Below are 22,566 nucleotides of genomic sequence, written 5' to 3' on the forward strand. Positions count from 1 at the left end.
CTTATTTAGAAGTTGAGCATGTCATCTCAATTCACAGCATGTATAAAAGCTAAAAAAGGTTCACTTTCAATGCCAGTTTCTGATTTGAATTGGATCTAGTAAGGAAAAGAAAGAATGTAACAGTACTTTTTTTTTTTCTTTTTCTTTTTTAAACAGATTTGATGACAGAGGGAAGAAGAGGCAGGACAGCTGCCTTCTCATTTGATTTCCCCCTCGCAGACAAGGAAGCAGCCACACTCCAAATCTACTGCACCCTAGACCTCCCCGGAATCGAGGAAATGGAATTGCAGCCAGCCTCACCCTCTTTGGGCCAAAGAGATTGTGGTAGAGCGTCCGGAAGCGCTTGCGCGTGTAGTTGCAGCGATAAGCCCCTCCCATCAGGTACTCGATCACCAGGCCAATATCGATCAGGCTGATTCTGTAGTCTGGGGGCAGGTTCCCCTACCAGGGAAGAACGGAACACACACACATCCGAGAGACAGTGGGGTTTACTAGGGATTCTACTCCGTGTGTTCTGTAACTATTTTAGACTAAAATAATAGTAATAATAATTTAAAAGAAACATATGAATGTATTATTATGCTGGTTAATCAATTCACCTTAAAATAGATCCAACCGAAACCTGGATATTCTCGCTTGGAAAGAAGACATAAGTTAAATAAGAAGATGCAGTAATCGTCGGCAATAACAGAAAATCAAAATATTTATTCAAGTCTTCAGCTGGGGAGAAAAAAACACCAGTGTAGCAGAAAGAAACACAAATGGCAAATTCTACCACTCCCAGCCACTAAGGAACTAGGCTCCCAGATGCTGCCCCAGACCTCCTCACTGCTCTGCCTCAGACCCAGGCCTGTTACCGGCCTCTTGCAGACCATTTATTTCTTCACGCTCACTAAGTGAAGACTCCTTCCAGAAAGTAGTTGTTATTACCAGGGACTGCATCAGGTGAAATATGCTGAGAGCTTGAATATCCTTTATACAAAACTTCTATTGACAATTTTTTAAAAATTGGCACCTTTTTAATAAAAGGAGTGCATGATGGATGTCATGACAAAGACTTTTATGAATATCACTTGTGTTTTAAGAAGAAGGAGGGGTGAAATAAGAGAAGTTTTATCAATAGAATATTTCTCCAAAATTAAAGAGGTTTTTCATATTTTCTTTCAGAGAATAGTGCTTCTTAAAGATCTAGAGCTATGGTGTAAGTTTAATGTTGTACATATAGATGCAAAAACAGAAGAGTTATTATTATTATCTCCTCATTATTGGCTTCTACTTCAAAAGGGACTTCTGTGTAGCCTGAGGAAAATCTTTGCTTTGTTAGGTGATGGAAGAATTAGCTATTTGTGGGAAATTCTGAGCTCACGGTGAGTTCCCAAGGGTACAGCTGATCAAATCTCACTATCTGAAAGGTTTAAGTTCCCTGGTACAGAAGTATGCTCTGTACCATGAATGGTAGAGGTACCACGTGTGTAGGAAGCCTGGCACGCTGTATTCTTAGATTTATTTTGGAGGGGCCGGAGGACTGCATCCACTTTGGGATTTGTCTTTAATGGAGGATCCATTCAGGATGCTCTGTGAAATGCCTGCTACTTCATGGAAATAGCTCACGGCAGTGGTGGTTTTCCAGCCTTGTGGCAGCTGAACCACCAGGGAGATGGGACACTGCAAAGGTCTGGACCCTGTCTTGCTTCAAGTATGAGATGCTATGCACTTTATGAGCTGTCCAGGCGATTCTGAGTCTACTACAGGAAGTTCAGATGGGGTTACACAGCAGCACTGGGAAATTCAAAGTGTACGAAGAGAACCATTGTCACTAGGAAATTAGCTTATGAAGGTGGGTCTCAGTTATCCTTACTGAGCTTTCCTATGGGCAAGAGCAATCATCTGAAAGGGATTCAGAATCGGAGGTGGCCAACTGTATCCTACCATCAAACTTACAACTTCCTATTTTTAATTGTCTTATTTATCTTCACATTCCCAGTGCCTGGTGTATGGTAGGCATTCAAGATATTTTTGGGGAGGAGGGGTAAAAACGTGAATAAGTAAAACATTGAAATTAATCAATGTATTTGGGATCAAGTCTCAATTTGGGGTTCTTCAGTATTATATTCTCAGTAACATTCCCACCCAGTCATTCCTGGGTGGGAAAGCTCTAGCTATCCTCAGGCTATCAAGAAAGACCAAATCATCCGGTTCCTTTAAAACAGAACTTAGAGAAAGATTTAAGATAGTAACTTTTCATGTATTGTCCTTTCCATAAGTGCTAAACTGAATTTAAGAATATTACCTGTGCAACCCTTTTTCTCCATTATTTTGGGCAGGTTAACAAGACTGCAGTTTCCATATTGTCTGGCTCTTACTGGACAGTCATGTGAGGCTATTATTAGCAGTGGCCCAGAGCTGCTTTGGGCGTGTGGGTCAGCCTCATCTCCTGTGCATTTGGCTCCTACAAGGGTCACTTGCAGAGGAGGCTCACCCCATCTGTGCTATTTTCCTTGGCACTGTGAGGCCGGCAGGGGAAAGAGCACTAGCTGCATGTCAACTGCTCTGGATTCTGTCCATCCTTCACAAATCATCCACTTTCCCTCAAGGCCTCAGTTTTCTTCCCAGTAAAAGGGGCTGAACTCCATGTCCTTTATGGTCTGTAATGCCCAAGTGCCAGGCTTCAGGACCTCTCCCCGCCCTGCCCCCTGCCCCGCCGCAACAAAGGTTTATTGTAATGTAACTGAACAACAATCATAGTGAGTCTATGAATTTGTGCCTATTTTTAAACCTTCTAACAATTTTGTAAATTTAAAATGTGGGTCATAGTGAGCCTACTACCTATATATTTTCTTTTGAGAAACCATGTGTGAACATTAGTTTGTATTCTAAGAACAAGAATCAATATTGCCTGAAGACCAATATTGAATGATGATATTTATGCTTTTGAGATGTAAGAAGTGGGTTGTCAGGAAAGAGATAATAGTAAAATTCAAAATAAATAAAAAATTTTAAGGGGCAACATGTTTTTGCAAATATTCTATAAACATTGGTGATGTTTTACAGAATTTTATTTAAATTCATAAAGGGCTGATAGGTTTACTCACTACCAAAACAGGTGATGGAATATACTTTTCCTAAAGATTTCTTATATAAAGCTTGATTATTTCAGAGTGATTTTTGTACAGTCTGGTCTGAAGCAGGAGAAAAGTTTCTGTGACTATTCTGGGTGATGGCCTGAAAGGAACCAGCCTGAATTCTGTTTGACCCCCAGAGGGCGATGGTCACCTAACCCAAGGCAATGAGGGGTCTCTCTGTACTTGGTTCAGTTTGCGCTCTGAAAACAGGCGAGGTGGACACAGTTACTTCAAGGTCCTATTTCTAAAGGTTCAGTTGTTTGATCACTACCTGGCAGGCTGCTCTTATATCTCTGCTGCCAGGTCACTGGGCAAAGACCTGTCCAGAGCTTGCAGAGTTGATGCAGTTTCCAATAATCCCTGGAATTTGGTTAGTAGAGATAGAGGCTTAGAGAAAAGGGAGGGTAAATGGTTAGGTAGGGATGTGGTTGTTCTCATAACATCCACTTCCTTTTTGGAAAAAAAAAAAAAGTAGAAAAAATGCCACCTTGTATTCCACAGGTAACGTCCAAAAACCTCTGGAGGAGTCTTCCTTTGCTTGGTTCCTTTTCAAACAGGAAATTGATATGCTGGAGTAATATTCATTCTGCTGCTGTTTCTGTTATTCCCTGCTCCCCCTTTTTGGTAATTACTTTGATAACTGGTAAAACCTGAACACTTATTTCCCATTTCATGCCTTAGCAACACATAACAAGCCACAGGATTCAAATAATTTGATCCAGAGAGTAAAATAGAGAGGTGTTGATCCATGGATAGGTAAATTTGACAACTTGAAAATGTTGTCTTTTTTCATGCCATGAGCCACGACTCTGAAGCTAAATTTTAATCTGTGCCATGCCTAAGGATGACTTTTAATTAAAAGAATAATTTGAATTCATTTATTAGATACGCTTTTCTAAATGCACTCTGTTTTTCAGATGTCAATGTTTTATGATTTCATGATATCACTATCAGATTTCAGCTGTTTAGGAAACTTTTTTTCTTTGAAACTCATAACAAGCCTTCAAAGAAGACTGTTTCCTTCTGATATATACAAGGTATAAAATGATAGCTGGTTGTCAGATTTACTAAGGGAGAATGGGGAAAAGACCATCCTGGTGAAAATTCCTGGGAAAAGAGGACACTCCCTCAATGTATGGCATGCCAGTAGACTGGGCAACCATTCTTTTGAAAATTAAGAATGCTTTGGTAAATTTGCGTAAATTTAGCAGACGGAGTTATGAAAACTTCCTTTCTTTACCAAAGTGTGTCTGAAATGCTTTTGCTTTAAAATCCTGCAAAGCGCTGGGTCTTGATTCCCATATAGATGAATTTTATTATCATAATTTCACCTCTCTTCCTATATAATGTTCAAATATCACCCTTCTTTATGGGGAGGGATAATTCAGGCAATCTGAAGCATTAGTACATTTAATTTAAGAAAGAAAAACTACCTTTAAAACATACAGAGGCACAAGCTGAGCAGACAGCTACTAAAATGGCAAGTTAGATTTCATGGAAAAGCAGACAGACTCAGGCCACTCTGGTTTAATATGAAAGCATTGGTACATCCAATGGATTATGCACGAAAATGGCTCAGGGAACTGGGCTGGCTGGTATCATTTCAAATTTCTGGTTGATGTGGAATACTAACTCTACTTCACTACTCTCAGATTGCTCTCTTGATAGAAGTAATTTGAGATTTTGAAACTAGTTTCAAATTCGCCACGTTCAATTCTGTTGATTTCAAAGGACAGTTGGACTTGGAGATATCCTGGTTAACTTAATGATGGTATGATAATTCCTAAATGTATTCTCTGGCTTCATAAATGTTATTTACATTTAATAGACAGATTATCAAACATTATGTTTAAGGTCCGGGCTGTGTTTCTAACTTTTGAACAGCATTCATTTTGTACTTATCACTTACTGATTAATTTTTTGTCATAATAGATTAAATCAACTAATATGTACATAAAGTCCTATAATTGTAAAGCACAAGCATATGCTAATTATTATGTTCCTTAATTTTGAAAATTGTTTGAACTGATCAAGAGTTTCTTAGCATTTTAAAACTCGTCTTTGTAGATTTTGCATATCTTATTGGCATAAATTGCTGGGAGTCATCTGAAACCTTCTGAAGAAGATGTGCGCCTATATTAATTTCTTTCTCATTCACTTCTTAAAAAAAAACACAAACAGAAAAACCTCATTTTTAGCTCCTTTCACCCATAAAACGTAGACACTGCCAGCTCCTTTGACTACCATTGTGATTCTTTCTTGCTCTCCAGTAGTCACTCACCTTTATCATAGAAATAAACGGCGTCTGCATTTCCTGCCCCTATTTCTTCCCAAGAAAAGAAACTAGACAAAGGCTTTCATTTCTCCCAGCCCCACTGGCAGTCTCTTTTTCTCAAGAAAAATTGTTTCTAAGTAAGTTCAGTACTATCTTGAGTGATCTGTTATCATTTTTTCCCCATTACTAAATTAGCAAATAAATGAATCCTTATATAACTATATTCTTGCTCTGGTGTTGGGATCACATTTGAAAGAGAAATAAAACTGCTCTTAACTGATAGTCCTTCCTCCCAAATTCTTACCATCCTGTCCTTTCTAGGGAGTTTATATTATTTTTGAGGCACACCTTTAGCTAAGAAGTTAAATGAAGCCTTACCTTAAAACACTACATGCCTTCTGCTAAATGTAAGCGAATGTAGAGGCAGTTAATAGGGTTTCAGAGAAAAGAAAGAGGAAGAGAACCTATTAGGAGAGGTTTTGATCATTTAGATTCTGTAGAACCTAACTGTAAAAATCTCTGAAAATCAAGCAAGACAACTGGGTGATGGAGGCAGATGAGCAACTTTGAAGGCCTGGACTGGCCAGGGACTGGGATAGGACAAACGCGCAGCTGTCTCTTCAGAGAGCCTCATAATTCCTTCAGGGACACAGACTAGATTAAGGAAAGGGGGATATTTTACTTTTTATAATTTCAGAAAAACTAAAAACATTCTGTTGAACATGAGCAACAAGTACCTTGACAAAGGATATATGCTAGGTGTGTACACCTTATCTTCTGAGATACTTTCCTCTGTTTAGTTTCCAGGCAATTTTAATCCAAGATAAATTAAACTAAATAGGAAGACTTGAGGAAAAGAGAAATGGGTTTGTTGAGAGGGCAGGTACGCTTATGGCTTGAAATGGGGCAAGCTATGGAAAGGTGTGATCTTGGTAAAATGTACAGATGGCACAGCCTCTATTTCCCTTGCTTTGAAGGAACTACAGGATTCACTCACTCGCACAGATGAGAAATTTTTCAGTAGGATTGTATGGAGGTGAGAGGAAAGTTTCTAAAGGCCATCAGAAGAAGGCTTTTTGTACCCTTTACTCATTACCAGCAAAGTCCAACTGGTTAATAGTATATTATAAGTAGCCCCAGGGCCTTTGCTTGGCCCTTCAAAGGAAAAGTTAGTAAGTGATTATAGGACACCTAAAGGGTAGTTCTAGCTTATGACTTCCTATGAGATGAAGGAGTGGTACTCTTATTTTTTAACCTCACTTTATAGATTTTTTTGAGTATATCCTATGGACTTTGGCAAAGAATTGAGACCAACTTGTAGGTGGGTATACGTGTGTGTGTGTGTGTGTGTCTGTGTGTGTGTGTGTGTCTGTGCATGTACATGGGGTAGGGGAAGTCCCACCACCTATTTTTAACGTTTGGAATGAAAACATCATTTTCTGGGAACCCGGTCAAGGGTTCAGAATTGAAGCTACTTTGGAAAGAGTTTGTACAGGGCAAAAGAACAACCACTTGGTTAGGATTAAATGTAACCTCCCTATGCCTCATTTTTTCATCTATAAATGGGGAATAACACTATATAATAAAAATAATAATAGTAAAATAATTACTTCATATAATTTTTGTGAAGATAAAGTAAGCTAAGACACATAGAAAGCTCAGATTAATGTCACACACTTAGTCATCACTAAACCTTAGGTACCATTACTTTGCCCGACTCTTTGCGACACCATGGACTGTAGCCTATCATGCTTTTCCATCCATGGGATTTTCCAGGCCAGAGTACTGGAGTGAGTTGCCATTTCCTTCTCCAATTAATAATAATGATTATTAAAGGATCTGAGTTCTAATTCTAGCTCCTTACTAACCACTCAAGATAGTTCTCACCTCCTTGTGTTTCAACCTCATTTCTAAATTGGGAATAAACCTACTAGACCCAAACCAATTGACTTTCCCCCACCCCCATCAAACTGAATGATGAATGTGAAAAAATATATTAGAGAAAATAAAGTGTTAACAGAATGGAACGTATACTTGTGTTGTAGTCTCTGTTTTTCTGAGGCTTTTTGAGCTATGCTTATGCGTGTCATACTAGAAGTGTCAGGGATACACTGCATCAGGAGCTAGTAAATAAATAAGCCTTTCATGGTCGGTTGGATGGCATGGAAATGAGCTCCCAAACGTGAGGAGCACATGGAAAAGTACAGGTAATGGCATAAATCCACACAGCATGGGGGAAAGCCTAGAGTTCCACTATCCCAAAGCATTATGTCCGATGAAAGCATCTAAAACCACAGAGACTGGCAATAAAACTGCAGTTGCATTAGAAGCAGAGATGTCTCAGAGTTAAAAGACAAACGCGCACACCATGTCCAGAAATGAGGGGATTCTGACAGGGACAGGAATACTCCGGCAGCTCATGCAAAACAGGCACTTTCTAATCACAGGAAGCAGTCAAGACAGGGCCTCTGACCTGCAGTCCAGAGGGTTCTTACCTTTTTGACATCCCTGACCAAGTGGTACAATGTGTTTGAGGGCCCATGTCTCTGAAAACAATAAAGAAGAATCAAATGGTTTTGCTAGTCAGGGGCTCTCATTGGCAAGGAAAGAAGGATCTGGAGGGAAGGGTTTTGGCTGGTGGAGGGGCAGTTCATCAAGATGAACCTTGTTCTAGTTGCTCAGTTGTACCTGTCTTTTCTAAACAAACACAAGGACAGGTTTTTGGATTATGGCTCCTCAAGAAAAAGCATTTGAGGTTCTAGGTTTAAACTTTGCAAAACAGGCCATCAACTCTGATGACAGCTGGGTCAAAACATCATTCAAGAGGCTAGTTGTGGAGCAGGGGAGACACAGGGCCAATTTAGTGCTTTAGAATTACACTTTGGCACACTGCCAATTGCAACTTGTTTATTACACATAATGAATGAGAAACTGGCTAAAGCAGGGCTTGGCAGACTTTTTCTGTAAACAGCCAGATGGTTAATATCTTAGACTTTGTGGGCCAAACAGTCTTCATCACAACATTCAACTCTGCCCTTGTGCGGAAAAAAAAAAAAATGTTTGCTTAAGGTAAGACTAAAATGAAGTAAGTGGTTTGCTATACTCTTGTCTTTCAGGATAGGAATTCCAGATGAAATAGAGGATGCCTAGTTAAATCTGAATTCCAGATAGACAATGAATAATTTCTTTTTATTTAACTTTCATTCATTTTATTAATTCTTAATGTTGAACTGTTTTTTTCTTGTCATATTGATGGTCTATTTTGTAGTTCTCTTTTGTATTCATGTATTTTTTACGTATCAAATTAAAAGTTTTAAATGTAACTACATCTCTTAATCTTTTGATTTACAACTTCTTCTGTTTTTATGTTTTCTCATTTTTTTCTTTTTAAATAGAGGTATAACTGACATATAACATATTAGTTTCAGGCATACAATGTAAATGATTTGTTATTTGCATATGTGGCAAAATGATCATTACAGTGTCTCTTTAGTATCTGTAGCCATACATAATTCCCAATTTTTTTCTTGTGCTAAGGACCATAAAGATCTACTCTCTTAGCAACGTTCAAATATGCAATATATTAACTATAGTCACTGTGTTGTACATTACATTCTCATGACTTATTTTATAAATTTGGAAATTTGTACATTTTGACCAATAACAATGAATAATTTTGAGTATGTCTCATGCAATAATTGAGACATACTAAAAATTATTTGTTGTTTTTCTTAAATTTACATCTAACTGGGAATTCTATATTTTTATTTGCTATATCTGGTGACTGTGTTGGAAGATCTTGAACAGTGATGGTAAATTCTTAAGCACTGTTGGAACACATTCAAGTATTCAAGACAATCCCTGTGTACTGCCTCAACTACTGGCGCCTTCAGGCGGACATACTCATCAGAACTCTTTTTCCACTGAAGGATACAGTATTCTGTAGGGATTAAACCTTCAAACTTTGGAGTCAGAATGCTTGTCTCCAAACCTGGCCCTGCTGCTTACCGGCTGTGACCATGAGCAAACTGCTTAACTGTGTCTCAGTCTTATTATCTCTAAAATGAGTATAATAATACCACTTATCCAGTAGGGTTTTTGTTAGGACTAAATGATGAAGTGTTTATAAGTATTTCTATAACTATAGCACTCAATAAATGTTAGCTATTCTTTCACTGAGGCTATCCATTGTCCCATAATCCTTTTCAACAGAGTACTCCAGGGATAGTTGATTACCATTGACTGACTGGAGTGATGAAATCTCTTGGCCTTCCTTGATCTATAACTTTCCTACTTACTTCTTTTCAGTAGTTGAAATAAATCACCCTATTCCCTTGATTCTCTATTCATATGAGGGTCATTCAATTCTGTATTTTAATTTACTGAAAACCCCATTATTCTTTCCTCCCCAGTTTTACTGACATGTAACATTGTGTAGCAGAGACATTACTTTGCCAACAAAGGTCTGGCTATGGTTTTTCCTGTGGTCATGTATGGATGTGAGAGTTGGACTGTGAAGAAAGCTGAGCACCAAAAAATTGATGCTTTTGAACTGTGGTGTTGGAGAAGACTCTTGAGAGTCCCTTGGACTGCAAGGAGATCCAACCAGTCCATTCTGAAGGAGATCAGCCCTGGGTGTTCTTTGGAAAGAATGATGCTGAAGCTGAAACTCCAATACTTTGGCCACCTCATGCGAAGCATTGACTCATTGGAAAAGACTCTGATGCTGGGAGGGATTGGGGGCAGGAGGAAAAGGAGACGACAGAGGATGAGATGGCTGGATGGCATCACGGACTCGATGGAGGTGAGTTTGGGTGAACTCCGGGAGTTGGTGATGGACACGGAGGCCTGGTGTGCTGTGATTCACGGGGTCGCAAAGAGTCGGACACGACTGAGCGACTGAACTGAACTGAACATTGTGTAAGTTTAAGGTATACAATGTGATAATTTGATGCTTGGGTATATTGTGAAATATCTATGGCAATAAGGTTAGTTAACATATTCTTTAACTCAGTAATCATTTTGTCGTTGTTATGGTGAGAACATTAAAGATCTGAATCTCATAGTAAGTTTCAAATATAAAACACTGTACTGTGAACTACAGTCACCATGCTATACATTAGATCCCTGAAACGCATTCATCTTGTACTGAACATCTGTACCCTTTGGCCGTGTCTTCTCATTTCACCCATGCCTCAGCTCTGATTTTCTGAGGAACCTCCATATTGTTTTCTATATTTGGTTCCCTTGTCTAACATTGGTTAACTGTATATGCATGGGATTATCACTGGGCTCTCGTTTGTGTTTCATTGGTCTATATGTCTGTTTTTATGCCAATATTACTGTTCTGATTACTGCATGTTTGTGATATAGTTTGAAATCAAGAAGGGTGATGTCTCCACCTCTGTTCTTCTTTCTCATGACTGCTTTGGCTATTCAGGGTCTTTTGTGGTTCCAAGCAAATTTTAGGATTTTTTTTTTTCTTTCTATGAAAAATGCCATCACAATTACATTGAATCTATAGATGGTTTTTAGTAGTATGAACATTTTAGCAATATTAACACTTCCAATTCATGAACATGAAATAGCTTTCCATTTATTTGTGCCTTCACTTTCTTTTATCAGTGTCTTACAGTTTTTGATGTATAGATCTTTCACTTCTTTAAATTTATTCCTAAATATTTTATTATTGCTAAACAGAATTATTTTTTCTTTTTCAGATAGTTCGCTGTTAGTGTATGTAAGTACAATTGATTTTTGTTTGTGAATTTGGTATACTGAACTTTACTGAATTTATTCTAACAGTTTATTTTTTTGTGGAGTCTTTAGGATTTTCTGTATACAAGATGCTGTCATCAGCAGAGAAATTTTACTTCTTTTCAATTTAGATGAAAATTTTTATTTCTTTTTATTTTCTTGGCCTTATTTCTCTGGTCAGGGCTTCCAGTACCAAGGTGAATAGCCGTGGTAAGAATGGGCACCATTGTCTTGTTCCTCATCTTAGAAGGAAAGCATTTGGTCTTTCACTAATGAGTACGAGGTTCAGTTCAGTTCAGTTCAGTTGCTCAGTCATGTCTGACTCTTTGAAACCCCATAGAATGCAGCATGCCAGACTTCCCTGTCCATCAACTCCTGGAGCTTGCTCAAACTCATGTCCACTGAGTTGGTGATGCCATCCAACCACCTCATCCTCTGTTGTCCCCTTCTCCTCCTGCCTTCAATCTTTCCCAGAATCAGGATCTTTTCTAGTGAGTCAGTTCTTTGCATCAGGTGGCCAAAGTATTAGAGTTTCAGCTTCAGCATCAGTCCTTCCAATCAGAACTGATTGGACTTCCAATCAGTCCAAATCAGGACTGATTTCCTTTAAGATTGACTGGTTTGATCTGCTTGTAGTCCAAGGGACTCTCAATAGTCTTCCTCAGTACCACAGGTCAAAAGCATCAATTTCAAAGGCATATATGGGTTTGTCATATATGGCCTTTAAAATGTTGAGGTGTATTACTTTCATACTCAATTTGTTAAGAGTTTTTACCATGAAAAGGTGTTGAATTCTGTCAGATATATTTTCTGTATCCATAGAGATGATCATATGGTTTTTATATTTCTTTCTATTAATGTAATGTATCACATTTATTAATTTGTACATGTTGAACCATCCTTGCACCAAGGGACAAATCCTACTTGTTCATGGTATATGATCTTTTTAATGTACTTCAATCAGGTTTGCTAGTATTTCATTGAGAAATTTTGCATCTATATTCATCAGAGATATTGACCTGTAGTTTTTTTTTCTTGCAGTGTCCTTATCTGGCTTTGCCATTATGGTAATGCTGGCCACATAAGTTTGGGAGCATTCCCTCCTCTTCATTTTTTGAAGAATTGGAAAATAATTGGAGTTAATTCTTTAAATGTTTGGTAGAAGTCACCTGTGAAGCCATATAGTCCTCTGCTTTTCTTTGTTGGGAGGGTTTTGATTCCTGATTCAATCTTATTATTTATTACTGATTTGTTCAAGTTTTCTGTTTTTTTTTTTTTTGTGTGTGTGTGTGTGTGTGTGACTTGGACTTAGTAGGTTGTATGTTTCTAGGAATTTATCCATTTCTTCTCTGTTGTCCTATTTGTTGGCATATAACGGTCCATAGTAGTCTCTTGTGATCCTTTGTGTCTGTGTGGTATCAATTGTAATGTGTTCTCTTTCACTTATAATTTTATTTATTTCAGTCTTCTTTTTTCCTTGGTAATTCTAGCGAAAGTATTATCAATTTTGCTTATTTTTTCAAAATATAAACTCTTTGTTTCATTGATCTTTTAAATTGCTTTTCTAGTCTCTTTCATTTATTTCTGCCCTGTGTTATCTCCTCCCTTTTCCTAACTTCAGACTTTGTTTATTCTTGTGTTTCTGCAAGGCTGCAAGGGCTGCTGGGCTTTTCAACAGGTCTAGCAGCAGCTGGGGGCCAGAACAGGCAGCAGTGGTGGCTGGAGTCAGTGGTACATGCACACATTTGGCTGCGGGGACCAGCCGCAGGTGCCTGTATAATGGTGGGAGCCAGGTGCAAACATCTATGCAGTGTCAGAAGCCTGGGCTAACAGCAAGGGCTGGGGCCAACTGCAGATGCGTTGGCAGATGCAGGGCCCTGGCTGTCAGCATGCATTACTGTGGCTGCAGGGTGTTACCGTGAGTGCATGTAAAGCAGTGTAGGCCAGTGACAGAAGTCTGGCCAGTGGGATGCAGGGGCACAGCTAAGAAGCTCTTTGAAAGCAATCCTAGTATGCAGGCCAGTAACAGAAGATAGGGAGGGAGCTGGGCCCACAAGCAGCCTTAGAGGCTCTGACTGTTGGCATGCACCCCTGTAGCTGCAGGGTTTCCCCATGGCTGCGTGCATGGGAGTAGAGGCCAGTGAAGGGAGCAGGGTTGGGACTTGCAGGTGCGCAGCTGGAGGGGCCAGCTGCAGGTGAGCCTAGTGGTGCAGGTGAGTGTCAGGAGACAGGTCTGAATCTGGGCCCACATGCAGCCTTGGCTGCCGGCGTGCACTCGTGTGGCTGCAGAGTCTTACAGTTCTAGGGTCTTGTACTTCCATGGCAGTGGTGCTGGCTGTCAGCCCAGCCGTGTGTGGGTACCTGGCTGGAGGTGCTAGCTTTCAGAGTGTGCACAGTAGTGGGGGACAGTTGTGGGGGTCTAGGCCGGGTTCTTAAAATTACATAGCCACAGAGGCTTGGGCTGGCCACTGGGGTAGACCCTAGGATCCAGCAGGGTTGAGAGGGGAGGGTGTGGTGAGGGGCTCAGGTGACTGGTGTCTATGAATGCAAGTATCTGTAGAGCAAAAACCAGTGAAATCTGCAGGGTTCTGTGGAGGTTTTGCTGGCCATTGGTTTCTTTAGTAGTGAAAGCTGCCAGGGTCCTCTACAGAGCAGGTCACTGGGAACTGTGGTCACTCAGCTGTCAGCCTGGCTGATACTGTGTTCCCGGCCATCACAGAATGTCTCAGATTTGCATGTCTCTTGGTAGGGTGAGTGCTTTGTGTGGTGGTCTGAAAGGCTCACCACTCTCTTTTCCAGAGGGGGGAACTCCTTCTAGCTGAGGAGCTTCCTCTTGGCACTGAGCAGCGCCAGCCTCAGGGGACAGGGTGATACAGGCACAAAGAAGCTGTTCTTCTCTTTTTTGTGTGGTTATTTTCAGATTTTTTTTGGTCCACTGTTTTGCTGAAGTTTTCTTAATTGGACTCCTGAGCTCTCCTAGAGCTGTCTTTGTTGTGAGTAGCTGTCTAATTGCTGATCTTTGTGGAGGAACAAAGGCTAGGCCTCCACTCTGCCATTTTTGGGCCATTATTACTAAAAGCCTTAGTATGCTGAACTGAAAAAATACTGTAGAGAAAACAGGAGTGTGGGGCCACTCTAAGTTGTTTTCTACTTCTCACAGTGGGAATCTTATAGAGCCAGGGTGGCAGCTGCTAATCCCTACCTCTGGCTGGGGAGAGGTCAATAAGCTCCATCTCATTAGTGCTGAGGGTGGTGGGACAAAGAAACACTGTGACAAATGAGAGTCTCTGAGAAAGACATTTTGGTTCAATACTGGCTCCTTTGTTTTACTTAGAAACTTTGAGATCTTGAATAAGCCAATTCTCTTTTTGGCCTCAGTTTCTTCATCTATAAAACGGAGGGAAATAATATATATTCTTTAAACTTCATTGGATTTTTCTGAGTATCAGCTCAGAGCTGATGTACTTAACTCACTGAATACTCCCCAAAACTTCATAAATAGCAGTTTTTCTTTTGATTACTTCTTGATATCCCCAGTGAATGAATTAACAATTTGTTATAAAAACAAAGCAACAAAATCTTCCTGGGTAACTCCAAACAAGAAGTTTTTACATTTTATCCTGTTATACTGCAGTGAATGAACTTCATAGTGCTGAGGATAACAAGATGGTACAGGATAGTTAACTGGCCTCCTTTGATGGTTGGAGTTAAATCAGTCCTGCTCTGCTGACTGCCTCACACACTGTGGGTTTACAGAACGAAGTATGTTCTAATTTCCAGAGCCTTGTAGGTTTGCATAAGGACCTGAGAACATTACCTTTTGGTGATCATGTAACTTTCTGCCTCTTAGATGCTGACAACTGAGCAGGTAAAACAAGTGGATTTCTGGTGACTTGGTGTTTGTTGTCTAAGGGAGCATTTGTGGAAAATGATCCATGCATTTGGAGGGGAAGGCAGGGACTCACATTCATGTTGGGGGCGGGAGAAGGTAAAACAAAAAAAAGTAGAGAAAATAAAAAGTGCCTTAGCTTGGTCCTACCGTATTGTACAATTCCTCTAGTCTGGAGATGGTGAGAAAACGATGCATGCTTACTCCATTCTCTATAAGTAATTTCACAAAATCCACTCTGTCCAGAACTAAGGCATCCAACATGGCTTGCTCCAGAGACCCCACCTGCAAATCAAGTCACTGAGTTAGTCTGCCCTAAGGTCTAAGGATGCAATTTTCTGGCATTTTCCTGAATACTTTAGAAATGGATGTCTCTGACATCTGGTAAACCTTTAGCACCTCTAAGAGCATGCTAGCAAGAGTATCTCAATTTCACTTTTGGGACACCCACACTCTCTCCTGTATTTTGGGGCTTGTCTTTGCAAACAAAACACAGGGCTTTCTAGTTCTAAAAGCTCTTCTTTGTTCTAGATTCTGAGAAGGTCAGGGTTTACGAGGCTTTTCCTCTCCCAGCTCTCTAACCAAACTTCTACAAAGCCACTAAAGTGCCAGAGTGAGAATTTTGCTATCTTCATTTTCATCTTCCTTAGGCTCTAAATTAGATTCCTGACTGACTCAAGAAGAGGGATCTAATAAATAGACCAGAAAGTAGACTGCTTTTTTTCTTTTTCTTTTTTTAGCTAAGTATCATTACCTTGCCTCCATCTTGCCCATTTCTACAGGGAGACCCAGTAACTATTTAGGTCGTTTGGTCTGTTTACTAGGGTTTTATTTAATTTCTTTCACAAAATTTCTCAGAGACTCTGTGACAAATCTTTCTACACTAGTAATCCACTGGCACTAAAGGAAGCCAGGGTTTCAATCCCAGGCAGAAGCTCTTGGGACAGAGAGGGTTTAAAAAGACCTGTACACGGGGTGTTTTCCTTCATTGATTCCAGGCACAGGAATCAAATTCCAGACTGCTGGCTGTGTCCTGGGGATACAGGCATACACCAGCCAATGGCCAATTTTCCAAGTTTTTATTTTTGGTAGACCCAGTTGAGGGAAACAAACCAAGAACGGTTATATAAAGCTTTGGTTGCCTCTGTGTTGTTCTTGGGTACAGGGAGGACCTGTGCTCAGCCTTCAGGACCAGATGGCGCCTGCACGTGGAAGCTTGCAAATCCTGCATCCTGTTGTGTGACCGGTCCCACACCAGCCTGGGGTGCCATCACGCGGCAGCAGCAACCTCCAGGACAACCAGAAACAAACTGCTAACTCCACTCCTTTCTTAATTTTAATTAACACAATTTTGTTTCATATATGTATTTTCAGGCATATAAAAGAAATAGCATTAGTTGCAGCTAAACATTGCTACCAAAGGCCATGCGAGAGAGATGGAAATGTTTGGAACATTTGGTGTTGTACCACCAGGTGGCAGTGTTTTCCTAAATATAAAAAAGGGAGCCGAGGACAGCTACAAAGGGATATTTCTACTTTAAAAAGAAAGCAGTGGTTTCTGGAGTCGCTCTCAGAGATACCTTAAACAAATACCCTTGCCCAAGCAAGCGTGCTTTTCAGGGGTGATGACATATACTCTACCGGCCACTGTTGCCCATAAATAAAGATCTGACTGCGGGCGATGTCGACTCTGTTCCAGGCTAAAGCTAAGCTCAGTTGGTCTGGGGCTGAGGCGTTGGCTCCTGCATATACAAAAGCAGAAGAGAGAGAGAACACAGTCAGTTATTATACCAAGAAGACCCGCTGCATCACTCTCCAATCCACCTCCTCTTCCTGGAAAGTAGACTTGGGTGTATAGTGGGGGTTCTCAAACTTGGCACTATTGCCGTTTTGAGCAGGATAATTATAGCATCTTATATGTTGTAGATTATTTAGTACCACCTCTGGACTTAACCCAACAGATGCCAATATCACCTCCTCCACCAAGTCATGACAATCAAAGATGTCTCCAGACTTGCCAAATGGCCCCAGGGGTAAGGAAGAAAACTATTAACCTGATCACTGCTCTACAGTTTTTCTAATCAAGGTGTGGCCACCTGGGTACTTGTTAGAGATGCAGAACCTCAGGCCCCATCCCAACCTACTAAATAAGAATCTGTACTCAACAAGATCCCAGGTGGTCTCTGTGCACGTTGATGTTTGAGAAGCGTTGCTCTACAATATACATTGTTTCCGCTGGCCGATCACAGGTTTCAAGGATTTGGATTGTATATTGCATAGTGATGGTGCCCTCACCAACTCGTGAGCCAGCTTTAACACGCTACTGAAAAAGAGTTAAGATCTTTTAAGAGAAAGGCAAAAAAAAGTGGCCGAGATTTACTTTGATTTGAGAGTACAGACCACTGAATAACTTCTCGGTTTCCCATTTTTCTCCATACTCTGTCGCTAGAGCAGCACTATCTACAGGCGACGTTTTATTTTTAGATTTACTTATTTTTTATAGGGCTTCCAGGTGGTGCTAGTGCTAAGAACCTGCCTGCCAGTGCAGGAGACATAAAAGACCTGGGTTTGATCCCTGGGCCAGGAAGATCCCCTGGAGAAGGAAATGGCAACCCACTCCAGTTTTCTGGCCTGGAGAATCTCATGGACAGAGAAGCCTGGCAGGCTACAGTCCATGGGGTCACACAGAGGTCAGACACGACTGAAGTGACTTAGCGAAAAAAGCAAGTTTATTTTATGTTTGGTTGTGTTAGGTCTTTGTTGCAATGCATGGGCCTCTCACTGTGGTGCTTCTTTTGTTGTGGGGCATGGGGCTCTAGGCACCCAGGCTTCAGGAGTTGCGGCACACAGGCTTAGGTGCACTTAGGCATATGGAATCTTCCCAGCTCAGGGGCTGAACTAGTGTCCCTTGCTTTGCAAGGCAGATTCTTAACCGCTGAACCACCAGGGAAGCCCCTATACGTGACTAATCTGCTGCTGCTGCTGCTGCCGAGTCGCTTCGGTCGTGTCCGACTCTGTGTGACCCCAGAGACGGCAGCCCACCAGGCTCCCCCGTCCCTGGGATTCTCCAGGCAAGAACACTGGAGTGGGTTGCCATTTCCTTCTCCAATGCATGAAAGTGAAAAGTGAAAGTGAAGTCGCTCAGTCGTGCCTGACTCTTAGCGACCCCATGGACTGCAGCCTACCAGGCTCCTCTGTCCATGGGATTTTCCAGGCAAGAGGACTGGAGTGGGGACGTGACTAATCTAAATTAATTAAAATTAAATAAAATTAAAACCTTAACTCCTCACCCATACGAGCCACACTTAAAATGCTCAGTAGCCACATGTGGCTGGTGGCCTTTGAATTGGAATGTGCAAATACAGAAAAGTTCCAACATCACAGAGATGGTCTACCGGGACAGAGCTGGCCTAGGTCAATGCACCTTGTCCAAAAATGCAAACTGCCAAGCAGCTGGATGTGAGACTGCGGATGGTTAGGTGGAGAGAACGCTGGGTTATAGTCAGAGGATCTGAGTCTGCTATTTGCTGCTGTGTGGCACTGGACCTCTCTAAACCACTGTTTTATCATCTGTAAAACAGGGGCAATAAGAGTTATCCTGTTTACCCAGCTGAGATGTGACACTGAAATGAGATCATATAAATGAACTCACATGCAAACAGGGTTATTTCAATTCATTGATATCTTCGGTGTGTTGGGCATGAGACATCCCTAAACATCGCCCGACTTCATGCTGCTGGATGTCCCCTGTACCAGCAGGGGAGCAGCATAAAGAGGTAACGCTGTCACCTGGCTCGGAGGCTTTGGATGCCAAACTTGGCACATTCACATATTATATGTAAAGTCCCAAATAATCCTTGGAATTGGGTCTTACTGTCTCCATTTGACAGATACTGAGGTCCAGAGAAGTTAAAGATCAAACAGCTACCAACAGAGGGGAAACAGAATAAGCATTCATAATGCCAGGGGTGAGATTCAGAGTCACTGCTGATTCTGACGTTTGTGAAGGAAGGAGGGATAGAAAATGCTGATGTTGTCCATTCGTCTGGGTTCTTTGGCAGCAGAAGCCCAAAGCAAGAAGCTGGGGATATGGCTGCTGTATCAGTGATTCCCAGTCTCTGCTGTACATTAGGATCACATGTGAATCTTTTAAACCATCCCTTTGCCTAGGTCACGCCCCAAACCAATGATATCATAGTGCCTTGGGTGGCAACCTAGGTGCTGATAATTTTTAAGTTCTCCAGGTATTTTCAATGTGAAGCAGAATTTGGGGACAACTGTGCTACATGCTTCTTTCCCCTGCTTACCCTGACCTCTTCCCTCTGGGCTTTGAGATAATGATGTGAAGAACTAGGCAAGTGTTTGTTCTCTAGATGAGCCCTTCTCAAATTTGAGCATACATACAAATAAGCTGGATAGCTTTTTAAAACACAGATTCTTGGGCCCCACCTCTAAAGATTCTGATTTAATAGGTCTGGGGATGGGACCTGAGTCTCTGGATTTCTAATTAGCTCCCAGGTGACGCTGCTGATATAGGGCCACCCTTTGAATAACAAGGCCCTAGAGAGCTTTGGTGCTGTGTTCCTTTCACAAGGCAAAGGGTATTTCTGATTCTGGTGTCCAGACATTGATGGGTTCAGTAGAAATCACATACTTGTACTAAATTAATTAGGAATTATACTAACTGGACTGATTAATATTAATTCAATTTACATAGGAGTTTTTCCATTAAGAAAAGTATTTCTTGTCTTCTCAGACAACAGCAGGAACTGTAAGCTCATACCAGGGTAACTGACATAAATAAGCAATGAACAGTAATAGGTCAGAATGTACTGTCAATATTTTGAAGGAGAATAAAAAGTGAAGGCTCATTGGAATTGCATTTGGAAAAGCAGCACTTTATGCTACCTCCAGGTAAGGAAGCTTAGCTGCTCTGGTGGTCCTTGCTGACCTGCTGTAATGGTTTAATCATTTCCTTTGCCATTTGTATGGCACACATTTGTATGTCACCCAAGTCAATAGTAGTCACACAAATCTGAAGAAGAACACAGAGCAGAAGCAGTCACTGAGGTCAACATAAGCTGCCTGAATGTAATTGAATAAGTGTCAAGTGAAAGCACGAAACGGATGAGTCTTGGCTTTTCAAAAACTGAAAATATATCACTCAAGAGCAGTCCTACATGACAGTTTGGATCAGTGGTTCTCAACTAGGGAAACCAACCATTCTAGTTTGCCTGGTACTGTCACAGCAGTTTCTACATCCTGGAAGATGCCTTAGTCCTGCACAAACCTGGATGGCTGGTCACTCTATTCTCAACCGTGGTTGTGCACTGAAATTTTCTGGAGAGTTTTAAGGAATCATGCTGTGATGCCTCCTCAGAGACTCTGATTTAACTGGCCCTGGGCATTGCAGTTTTTACATGTTTTTAAAGAGCTTTTAAGAACTAGAAGTTCTTAACCTTATCTATACATTAGAACTGTGAAGACAAGGTTAAGAACCTCACGTCTAAATAATACATCATCATTCATTCACTTATTTGTTTGTTTATTCATTTATTTATGCATTCAAAGATACTGACTTCAGGCCTTCACATATGGCAACAACTATGCCAGTCTGAAGATCGAGGTGAATAGGACAAAATTCTTTATCTTGAGAGCTTATATTCTAGAGATGAAGAGAAGTCTATAGTTAAATACCCTATTTCAAGCAATCATACATTTACCTGCTCAACAGATATTTACGCAATAACTTTGGTGCCAGAAACTGTTTAGCACTGAATGTCTGATAGTGAACAAGATAGCTAAGGTCACTCTTTTCTACTTACTTTTACTACTGGAGGTGTGACACTCAGAAAGTAGATAAATAAACAAACTGTTAAACAGTATACTTTCAGAATGTATAAGTGCTAGGAAGAAGCAGTATGATTCCCAGGTTATATGGGACCTATGTATACATGAAAAGTTTGAGTTATTCCAAATCAATGTGGCAGTACCATTCAGGTGACCCATTTCACATGATCCCAGGACAAAAGTATTGTGCCAGTCAGTTGGAGTCTGCTGGCTAGGCTGCCCTCCTGAAACCAGGGCTGGACATGGAGCCATTGGATACCTCATAGCACAACGCTGAGAGTTCTTTGGGGCATCTGATTGCCCCTGTGTAAGAAATAGAAGTTTCAAAAATGCCCTGAAGTATTGAAATTGGTCTGGGGTCTATGCAGGTCTGGTATGGGCTCAGTCCCCACCCTCCCTCTCCCTCTTGCTCATCATACTGCAGCCCTAGTTGGTGCTGGATCCCAGATGACCATGGAGAAGGCCCTTTAGCACACAGGTCTAAGGATGGTACTGATAATGATCAGGGTGGTGGAGCTGCTCTGTTAAAATGAGTGAACTGGAGACTTGCCTGAGAGTAATAACACTTAAACAAAGACCTAAATGATTAGAAAAAGCCATCGTATGAAGAACGGGTGGGGGCTGGGGGGGACGTTCTAGGAAGAGGAAACATCAAGTGCAAAGGCCCTGCTATAGAAATGAATACAAGCAGGTATAAGAATTAAAATATGGTTTTATTATTTCCTCTTTTTTCAGGTGATCAGGGAGGATTTAAATGCATAAGTAATGGCCACATATGGTTTTAGGGGATTAGTTCACTAGAACAAATGAGATGAGGAAAGGTATTCTAGCCAAGGAAATAGTGTATGCAAAGACTGGGGAGTTAAATAGCTCAGTGAATTTGGAAAATTGATGGGAAGACACTGAAGATTCAACGTTTGGGGTATAGTATAAGTTAGAAGCAGAGAAAGTTGGAGCTAGAATAGAAGGACTTATAAATGATATGGAGTATTGTTTTATCCTTAAGTCATGAAGAAACCACTAGAGGACTCTATCAGAAACAATGCAGTCAGATTTATGTCTTAGGAAAATCACTTTGGGAGAAGTGTGAAGAATGGATTGGAAGAACATTGGGTTAGAGCGAAGAGAAGCAGTTAGGAACGTTTTGCAATATTCTAGGAAAGGTATAATGAGAATCTGAAGAGGCATCTTTGATGGAGGGATATTTAGAAAGCAAAACTGATAGGCTTTGGTGAAGTTTAAAGTGGGAGGCAAGAGAGAAAGAGAAGTAAAAGGTGATCACCTTGTCTCTAGCTTGGAAGCCCAACTGAGATTGGCAATGCAAGATTAACACAAGCATTTGGGGGCAGAAGAATCCATTCTTGCATATGTTGAGCTTAAAATGCCTGTGGTATACCCAGGTGGGAATGATCAGAGGCCACTAGATATTGAGGTCTGGGGCAGGGCACGGGTCATGCCTGGAGAAAGAGAATTGGGGAATATTAGCATGAAGGAGACAAGAAGAAGAGTGCGGAGGATGGGTAAATGAATATCAGTAATACTTAAAAAGTACGAAAGTAAAGCAAATTTTTAGAAAGAAAGAGGGAATGATCAACAGGCGAAGCTGGCAAAGAGGGCAAGTGAAGAAGACTGGCCTTCCCTTTCCATAATTCTTCTCATTACTGGGAACCAGC

The 22,566-nt window shown here is 40.9% G+C and overlaps 1 protein-coding gene across 6 annotated transcripts in view; it reads right to left on the bottom strand.

Annotated features, from left to right (window-relative positions):
- TRPM3 (transient receptor potential cation channel subfamily M member 3) overlaps positions 1-22,566 on the bottom strand; it is a 614,509-nt gene that overhangs the window by 96,027 nt on the left and 495,916 nt on the right. For 4 of the 6 annotated variants that reach the window (XM_040251668.1, XM_040251523.1, XM_040251728.1 and 1 more), the window contains 5 exons: positions 16,685-16,785; positions 15,194-15,328; positions 7,893-7,943; positions 600-635; positions 301-441 (listed from right to left, as the gene is read on the bottom strand). In XM_040251668.1, coding sequence (XP_040107602.1) covers positions 301-441; positions 600-635; positions 7,893-7,943; positions 15,194-15,328; positions 16,685-16,785 — 464 coding nt within the window. The remainder of the gene's footprint in view (positions 1-300; positions 442-599; positions 636-7,892; positions 7,944-15,193; positions 15,329-16,684; positions 16,786-22,566) is intronic. The other 2 variants (XM_040251699.1, XM_040251610.1) reach the window with 1 other exon arrangement.

The sequence above is a fragment of the Oryx dammah genome, unplaced genomic scaffold (genome assembly GCF_014754425.2).
Source record: "Oryx dammah isolate SB20612 unplaced genomic scaffold, SCBI_Odam_1.1 HiC_scaffold_1, whole genome shotgun sequence".
Classification (NCBI taxonomy): Eukaryota; Metazoa; Chordata; class Mammalia; order Artiodactyla; family Bovidae; genus Oryx; species Oryx dammah.